The 9,831-nt window shown below is 32.6% G+C and overlaps 1 protein-coding gene across 1 annotated transcript; it reads right to left on the bottom strand.

Moving 5' to 3' along the window:
• Window positions 1-7,528: 7,528 nt before the first annotated feature.
• Window positions 7,529-9,403, bottom strand: LOC139093602 (uncharacterized). The gene has a single exon (XM_070644367.1). The coding sequence runs from the start codon at window positions 9,401-9,403 to the stop codon at window positions 7,529-7,531; it is 1,875 nt and encodes a 624-aa protein (XP_070500468.1).
• Window positions 9,404-9,831: the final 428 nt, after the last annotated feature.

Below are 9,831 nucleotides of genomic sequence, written 5' to 3'. Positions count from 1 at the left end.
AATATGAAAATTGCTGTAAAATTTAAGAAGTTAAATACAATAAATGCTCAAGTGATAAAGCTTATGTAATGTAAAATTCTTAATGCAGCAAAAGCGGCAATGGTTAGAGCGTCGAAGAATTTGTATTCTTAAAAAAACATAAATAAAGATAACGTTATTTTTTTAAAAAAAAAAAGCAAATTCTTAGAATTTGATGCTTAGATTACATTAAGAAGAACAAATTCAAGACCTGAATGTCAATGAGGAAATGATGAAAATTTTACGTAACACTAGTGTTTAAAATTTTTAATTTCACTCTTAAGAGCGAAAATCAAAGGAGTCGAATTGAATAAAAAACTCTTATTTTTATTTTTTTTTGAGCGAAATTGATCAATTTTCCTCACGCTCCTGAGAGCGAAATTTTTTATTTCACTCTCCCAAAAAAATTTCACTCCCAGGAGCAGGAGTGAAATTCTGAATTTCGCTCTCAAGAGCAGGAGCGAAATTAAATGTATGTGGAAAATATTTTGGTTGTTGCTACCGCCGTTATTGTCAATCATTTGATTGTTTCCGAGTCTCAAAAGGCTACTTCTTTATGTTGGACCCAAGTTGTCATTTTAAGTATTAGACATGAACTTTTAACGTCTGAAGTACTTTTTAACCATTTTTTTTCTATGCCAAATTAAGAAATTGCATGAAAATTATCTAAAAAAGGAAGACAAAAATGATGCAAAAGTTGTGTTATTGTTTAGTTCTAAAATCGACAACCTTGTGCATTTGGAAGTGAGGAACTGACTATATCCAGTGCCTGAACTTCCAAAAACTTCATTTTCTTAAATAATCGATCCCTAACCATTTTTGAACTTTTTTGAAAAACATGGAACCGACCACTTCCGCTGGTAGGTCCAGCACGAATTTTGATGTTTCTATCCACTTTAGATGATCCATATTACCCAATAGCCTATAAAATGTTCAAAAAGGCAATGACTTCTATGCTTAATATCATTTTTTCTTGAGAGAATTTCGTTATAAGATATTTTTCCTGGAATTGCAATGGAAATAGGTGATTTTTTGAACATTTTATAGGGCTATTGGGTAATATGGATCATCTAAAGTGGATAGAAACATCAAAATTCGTGCTGGAACCAGCGGAAGTGGTCGGTTCCACATGTTTTTCAAAAAAGTTCAAAAATGGAATTAGGATCGATATTTAAGAAAATGAAGTTTTTGGAAGTTCAGGCACTGGATATAGTCAGTTCCTCACTTCCAAATGCACAAGGTTGTCGATTTTAGACTAAACTTTGCAATAACACAACTTTTGCATCATTTTTGTCTTCCTTTTAAATAATTTTCATGCAATTTCTTAATTTGGCATAGAAAAATGGTAAAAGGAAGTACTTCCAGATCTTGAAAGTTCATGTCTAATACTTAAAATGACAACTTGGGTCCCAACATAAAAGAAAGTAACCTTTTTGGACTCCGGAAACAATCAAATAATTAAATAACGGGCCAATAACAACCAAAATATTTTTCCATACATTTAATTTCGCTCCTGCTCTGAGAGCGAAATTCAGAATTTTCACCTCCTGCTCCTGGGAGTGAAATTTTTGGGAGTGAAATAAAAAATTTCGCTCTCAGGAGCGTGAGGAAAATTGATCAATTTCGCTCAAGAGTAAAATAAAAATAAGAGTTTTTTTATTCAATTCGACTCCTTTGATTTTCGCTCTTAAGAGTGAAATTAAAAATTTTAAACACTACGTAACACACAAGTTCTGATATAGTTGGACGAAATTTGTAGCATTCTCGTTAGACTCATTAGATCAGACAATTAAGAACGTTTTCTCTATTAACATTTTCAAATTTTCACTGTTATAAAGAATTCTTCTTTGAAGATTATTGCGATGTAATGAATTGATAAATTAAAAACTTAAATTGAATTACACGTGTTATTAATTAACTATATTAATAATATAGTGTAGGTAATTCAGCTTATGGTTATATACAACATGATTAAAAATTAAAAACAAAAAAATAAACACAGTGTAATACATGTGAGAAGACAATATTTATCAAACTAAATGATTTCCAAATTTAGTCAAATAATTTTCCATAAGTTATACTATTTTCAAAAAGCAATTAAAAAATCTTTTTCTTAAAAAAATAAAAAATAAAATGCATGACTCAGTTTCTCACAATATAAAGTTACAAAAGTCTCAGTATGACATGGCGAATGAAATGGAAGACGCAGCAGCATAAATGTAAGAGGCGAAATGGATGATAATAAATTTACCAAGATGTAAAAATTGTCGCTTCTTCATCAGCTTCGTGATTCAAGCTCCTTATTTGAAGATAAATTACTAGTCATTTGATACTTTCGTCTTCACGACTAGCTTCTTATATTAGCTTATACAAAAGGAGAAAAAAGTTTTACGTGAGACAACAATGTAAACAAGTGTAATGAGTCTCATGTTTTTGATGCTGTCCTTGATGCTTTGTTGAAAGCTTTTTAAGGAACAAGAAACAGGCTTTAAAATATTTGAGTTAATTGAAAATGAAATTTAATGCTTTTAGGCTGTTTAGATAGGACTGAATGGAACTTTTGTGACCTTTTCTGATGGAATATTTTAGTTTTGAGCAGCATGTGCTTCATATACACGTGTTACTAGGCAATACGGCTGGTAAGTGGTATAAAGTGATTGGTATTAGGGTTTCTGATAGCGGTTAACCATTAAAAGCATAACAGCGATTTTTGACTTAAAAATGTGGTTGCAATATATTTGCAGAGTTTCAAGACTTTTCATAATTCCATTGTTGAGAAATCACAAAACATTGAAACTTCATAAATCAAATGTTTTATACCCGACTAAAGAGTCAGCGGCTTCGATTCTGGAAATTATGATTCCCAAAATTGTGTTCTGTGTATTTTAATCAAGTTAACACTAAAATAGTGTAAAAAATGTGTGCTAAGTACGATTTTAGACATCATTTTTACCAAAATAAAAACCAAAAATGGTATTTCACATGACTTTTGACAATTTTAATAGCAATCAAAGAATTAAAATTGTGAGCTAATTTTAGTCAATAAAAATAAGTCATAGTCCACTTACTTTAACTCACTTTAATCAATCTATCACGGAATAATGCAGTACGGTGTACTATATCCTTTTTAAAATTGAATTTTTCAATCAATGGTTGCCATCATTAAAGTAATCAAAAATGTGATTGGAGTCGATTTACATTTCAGCGTCATTTGACAAAATGCTTCAATTTAAATATTCATATTTTTTTCGAAAAATTGCTTTCAATTCTTCTTTGGAATCGATTTTTTTTGAGCGCTAGAGAGAAAAATTTAGAAAATCTGTGAATTTATTGTTATGATTTCCTCTACCTATTTTTAAACGGAAGTTAACTGTAAATAAGAAGCTCAAAGACATTGAAAAATGTGTGTTGTATTAGTAAGAGTATTCGTGTTTATCAATACCGGTATACCGGTATGATTCAAAAACGGAAATATTAGTATTGAAGATTTTTGATTATGTATTTGAACACGGTTAAGGAAAATGTAAAAAAAAATTTAATTTTTTTTTTATAAATTTTTATTTTTTTATTTTTAATTTATCGAATTCTGTGTTAAACTTAATATTTGAATTTTTTATTGAACTATCTTAATTACTAAAAGATGATATGCACGAAGAATGTTCTTCGAGAGAACAAATATTCGTCAGAACTAATAGCAGTATCAACCGGCATTGAAAATTAAGTTCGGTTTTGAAAACTCTAATCGTAATAAATGTGAATTGAAGAAGGCTGTTTTGGTGGGAAAAATAAAGGAGGGATTATAGAAAAACAATTTTATGCTATAAAATGAGATTGATTTTGGAAGATTTATTAAGATTGGAGGGGTTGGGGAGCTTAGTGGGAAGGATTGTAAGTGGATTTCGAATTTTTTTGATGTAATAGCAGTGTGTTTTGAGCGAATTATGTGACTTTCCATTCATAAGTATCTTAAATATTCATCTTACATATTCACAGTACTTATTTAATTTAATTAATCTTTGAGTAGAGTAGACACTTCTAAGTTTGATAGAATTTTGCAAAATAGTGTAGAAAGTAATTGAAATTACAAAAAAAAAATATTTCTAGTCCTGTACTTGAATTCGGACCTTCAAAAGGAAAATGATCAAAAATTCCAATATTTGTATGGAGTTTTCGACTTATTGAAAAACCGGTCCTGGCAAATATACAGCAAATGGCCGTATCACATTTGTCATAAAACGACAACAAACAGCTTAAAAAAATCACATATACGTTGTCGTCCAACCACGATGGTGAACGATGAATGTTGAACGGGTGAACCAAGATATATAGATGTGTTCATACAGAGTACACTCGACCATACGGAATTTTGTATACTAATGTATACAATAAAATTTGTAAAATATTGTAAAATTGCATTCAAAAATTTCTCTTGAAAGTTTTTTTGTAGAATATTTCTTTAATTATACTTTTAATCCAAAGTTAGGGCTATTATGTATTAATGTAATTTTTAACCACAAGAGTATAAGTTACCACAAGAAACCATCTAAAATGCTAAGCAATCGGTTAACTTTTCGAAAAATCTAAACTTCGGTGTATTAACTACAATATTTCAAACAAAATATGTACATTTGAAAACTCCTATGGTTTGTAATTATATCTTGTTGTGCTGTAACTACTGTAATTAAGGAGAAAATTGAAGAAAAAACAACTAAAACGGTTAACTTTCGACTGATTATTGCAAAACACAAACCACATTTTTAGCCATAATTAAGCTTTATTAAGAGACCTTTAAGTACTAAAAACACATTTAAAATGGAAAAATAATTCTGTATGAGTTTTAAAAATTAACTAAAAATGCATAACTTAAGAGAAAAAGTTAAAAAAAAAAAATTGTACTAAAAAAATTTTCAGTCCCGTTTACTCATGGAATCGCCTTTTAATCTTCGCATCACGCTCATCCATTCAAATCTGAATACACATTTCAATATAGTAAACAAAATTTACGTTCCATCTCTGCAAAATCTCGACGTATCCCCCTGATGTTTGACACCTGCAATGCACACATCCGTGATACACTTCATGTAAAAAAAATTATATTCCCGTGCTAATCCAATTAAGCTGAATGTTTGCATATCTCGCATCACGATTTTTTTTTGTGTGCTAAAAAATTTCTTTTTCTATATCCAAACTTGTTTATTTTTACTCACTTAATAATTTTTATTGTTTACACAACGTGTGTTGCTATATTATTTATCAAAAAAAAAAAAAAAATGATAGCAAATCAATCACACAGGTGGTGTTTTATTGATTTTTTGTAGTCATAAAGGATTGTGATGAAAAGTTGCAATATTAGTAGAAAGATCTATCCACATAGAATTATAATTTAAAATGGTATGTCACGGCGGCTTGAGCTGTATTTTGATTCCCCAATAAAAAACTGCGATTCCGGCTTAATAACGACAGTACATTTATTGAATATGTTGTATAAGGGAATAAAATTTCACATGAAGAGTATAAAATATAAAATTGGTGTCTTAAATAAAAATGAATTGTCACTTACAAACAGTTTAGCCGTCAAGAACTATTGTGACATAAATTAATCTCTACGATTACAATTGATCAGGAAATAACAATTTAGAAATATGCATAATATAATCAAATTACAATCTTTCTTTAACAGTTTAAATCCAATTCATACCAGGTATAAAGTGAAGATCATAACTTTTTTTACTTTAATTTTTGTCAACAAACTCAATATTCAAATTTAAACTTCTCAAATTCCAATTCTCTCACAAAATAATAAATTTCACATTAATCTTTCGGTTCGTTTTTGATTTCCTGATTCAATACAATACATTTAAGCTAGTTGTCACTATTTAAATAAACTTAAATTCACTAATTAAATAAATTAATCATTTTTTTTTTTTTTTTTTAAATAAACTTTTTATTCATTAAATTTTTTACTTAATTATGTACAAAGTTTGGATACATTTTATTTGTATTTAAATTTTTAAGGATTCTGGCTTATCGCATTCATCACTTAGTTTTTGATTTTATTTTTTTGAAATTGTTTTGCTTTAATTTATGTTGTGGTTTATTCGGTGTTTCGCGACATAGGACGAGTGTTGAAATTCGCTTGCAACTTTTTCCCGACGTAGTCCTCAATAGAGGTATTTTTGCTTCAGTATGTAGATCTGATATCCTTTCATATCTTGTTTTGTTGAGAACAATTCTCAAGAATTTGTTTTGTAGTACTTGTAGTTTTTGTAGATGTGTTTTTGCCATCCGTTCAAAATGCTGGACAGTTGTATGTGAAGATGGGTCTCACGGCTAGCTTATAGATGAGAAGTTTGTTTCGAACGTCGAGATGAGTTCCTGCTGATGAGGGGATAAAGTAGTCTTAGTGCAGTGTGTGAGCTCTGTTGGTCACATATTCTACATGCTGCTTTAATGCTACCTTCTTGTCGATTATCATTCCCAGATATTTAGCTTCGGTTTCCCATTTGATGTTTTCGTTGAGGAATTTGATGTTGTCTCTTGGAAGTTGACTGGAGTACCTATTTGTGATGAATAAGGCTTGAGTCTTCTGTTTGTTGAGATTTATTTTACTTGTTCATGTATTGTTGTACTTTTCTTCCAGTGTAAGTTGATGTGTTACAATATCGGTTGAGTTTTCTGCAGAATGATACAATGCAGTATCATCTGCGAAGAGTGCGAGGTTGTTAGTTGTTTCTCTTACAATATCATATGTGTAGATGTTGTAGAGAGTTGGTGAAAGCACCGTTCTTTGTATTCGAATTTGATTTCATTGGTTTCTGAGAACTGACCTTTAATAAAACTGAGAAAGTTCTTTCACTTAGGAAAGATCTTACAGTTTTTATAAGAGGTAGTGGAAACCCTAATTTGATCATTTTAAACAAGAGTCCGTTATGCCAGACTCTGTCAAATGCTTTCTCCACATCTAGGAAGATCATTCCTGTTGATTTCTTCCTGCTTATGTTTTCCTTTGCTGTTTTGATTACTTTGATGAGTTGGTGAGATGTTGATCGTCCTGTGCGAAAGCCACACTGTTGAGTCGGAATGATGTTGTTATCCTCCAGATGCTCGTTTATTCTATTCAGCAATACTCTCTCCAATATTTTGCTTAGTGAACTAAGCAAGCTTATTGGCCTATAGCTGCTCACTTCGTTTGCTGGTTTGCCAGGTTTTGGGATCGGGATTACTTTAGCTTTTTTCCAAACTTTCGGAAAATAGTTAAGTTTGAGACACGTGTTGATGATGAACTTCAAATATTCGAAGCCAAATAAATTAATCAATTTTCTCGACTTTTCACACACACAAAAATAAGAAACTAATTTAAATTTTAGAAAACCGTTAAAATTTGAATCTCAAAAATACGTTAAAAATGAAACTTAAATTTTATCTTAATCATTTACGATGTATGGATATCTGTCGATGACATGCTCCCTTCCGTTTTGTTCTGCTCTGCTGAAGAAAACATTCTAATGCTTTAAGGTTCAATACATCTAAATAATGAACTGCTTGTTTCTAAAAATTTCCATCCGCAATCCACTAAAGTGAAATGCTGTGCACCAAGGTAGAACATGTTCAAAACCATCCTTATTACACCGCAGCCACCTCTCCACACTTCTTGTAATCTCATTTCTCGTCCTGTTGCCATTGTTTCATGTGTGGCTGATTCACTATAATTCGATTCATCAACAGCGTCAGGAAATTTCTTACGATACTCAGCAGCAGCTTCATAAAATTTCTCATCGTCATGCTTCTGAATCACTTGCATGATCTGTACATCATCAGTAGGCTTTGTTCCAGCTGATTCAATAGCAAAATTACAAAGACTCTCATCCGACGTCTCATCACATCTAATTGACATCAATCTTTCTTCATCGAATATTTTATCAACAGCGCAATTGTCTAATGCGTCGTTTGTAGTGCCAAATACAGTCCAGCCTAATTTTGTCTTGATTGCAACAGGTTCATCATCAGCACCATTATTACATGACATGGTTGTTAAAAATGAAACATTCTTCAAGCCAATCAGCAACTTTGGTTGTGCATTTTCAAAACTTGGCAATGGAACTCCTCTCAAGTGCTTGAATCGTTCTTGTAACTCAGTTGCCACAACCGTTTGTGATGCTAAGTCAAGTTGGTCCACTGTTCTCACTCCATTCAACGGAAATTTCTTTCCTCGTTTTCCTCTGGACACTTGACAATCAAAAATGTACGACTCGCTTTCTTCTCTACATATGCCGCTAGTCCATCTTAAATTCAATGGCCTATGAACACCTTTCACATTTAATTTGTCATAAAGCTCTCTATCAAGCAACGTGACTGAAGATCCGTCGTCTAAGAAGGCATATGTCTCAATTAGCTCTCCATTGTTGCCGTGCAATACGACAGGCAAGATCTTATACATCACTGAACTTGACTTGTGATAATTCGACCTCTCTGCTGGATTTGACTGTGATGAAGATCCAGCTCGAACTTCCGGCTTAGAATGCTTGAATTCCTTTTCAGCTTCACAATTAACATCACTGGATTGTGATTTCAAATGCAATACTCGATGATGAAATTCTCTACAATTATCGATATTGCACATCCTCTTTGCCTTACAATCTTTCCACCGATGACCTTGCTTCAAACAACAATTGCACAATCCTTTGGAACGCAAGAAATTCTTCTTCTCAGTCAACACCAGATTCTTAAAATCAACACAATGTTGCAAGTCGTGCGATGAACTCTTGCATTTCAAACATTCAAATCGTTCTTCACGATGTGTGTGCATTCGTCTTGAATCTCCAGCTCGATACTCATAAGATTCAGTCGGTGGCTGTGCTGAAGCATCTTTCAATCTCTCCGACAAATATTTCCACAAATCTTTCAGATTCACATTCTGATTGGCGAGTTTCATTGCACCCCAAGCATCACGATGTCTATCACGCAGTTTGAAAACTAATTGATCTACTATCGTCGGTTGACATAAAAAATCAGCTCTTTCCAAACTTTCAGCGTTGATGACAAGTGATTCCAGTTCGCTCACAAACTCTTTCAATTGATATTTCTCTAAATCCTTCGGTGCTCTCATCTTCAACAACCTTTTGACTTGGCGGGACAATATCCTCTCCGGATCTCCGTACACAGACTTAAGGTGGTTCATAATAGCAGTTCCACCTGCCATTCCATTCAATAGTAGCCGGCATTCGACTTTCGCTTCACCGTCCAAACATTTAATCAGCCTTAAATGATTCAGTTCTTCTGTATACTTTCCAATCTCGGTTGTGGTTTTATAAACTCGCTCAAATAATGGCCATTCTTCAAATACACCACTGAACGTCGGTAAGTCGGGCAGCGAAGCACGTATCATTGTTAACTTCAACTGCTCGTCAGGATCATATCCATTATGCACCGTATTGACAGGTACATTCGGTTGCAACATTCGAATTGCATCAGCCAGATGCTTGACAATGTTTGCCGCTGGATCATCCTCCGTTGGCTCAATAAATGTTGCATCTTCAGTTTGATCCATAACAAACTGTCTAGCATTGCCATTTAACTGCGCTGTCGATCGTTTTGGTGTTTCCGGAATTCTTTCATCAATATCATGGAACTGCACATCATGCTTTAAAACCTTGAGTTGTTGTTGCATCAGTTCCAGTTGTCTTTTGATCTCTTCAATTTCCTCTTTCAATTTCTTATTTTCATCATCTTCACGGTGTTGAAGTCGTGTGTGTTCCTTCTTCGATACCTTCGGATTGTCAAATTTCAATTGACGCGGCGCAAGTGCTTGTTCTG

Source organism: Chironomus tepperi, unplaced genomic scaffold, assembly GCF_022539635.2.
Source record: "Chironomus tepperi strain 1889 unplaced genomic scaffold, CSIRO-AGI_Ctep_v1 contig_26, whole genome shotgun sequence".
NCBI lineage: Eukaryota > Metazoa > Arthropoda > Insecta > Diptera > Chironomidae > Chironomus > Chironomus tepperi.
Note: the sequence above shows the minus strand (reverse complement) of the source record. Positions and strands in the feature narration are given on the sequence as shown.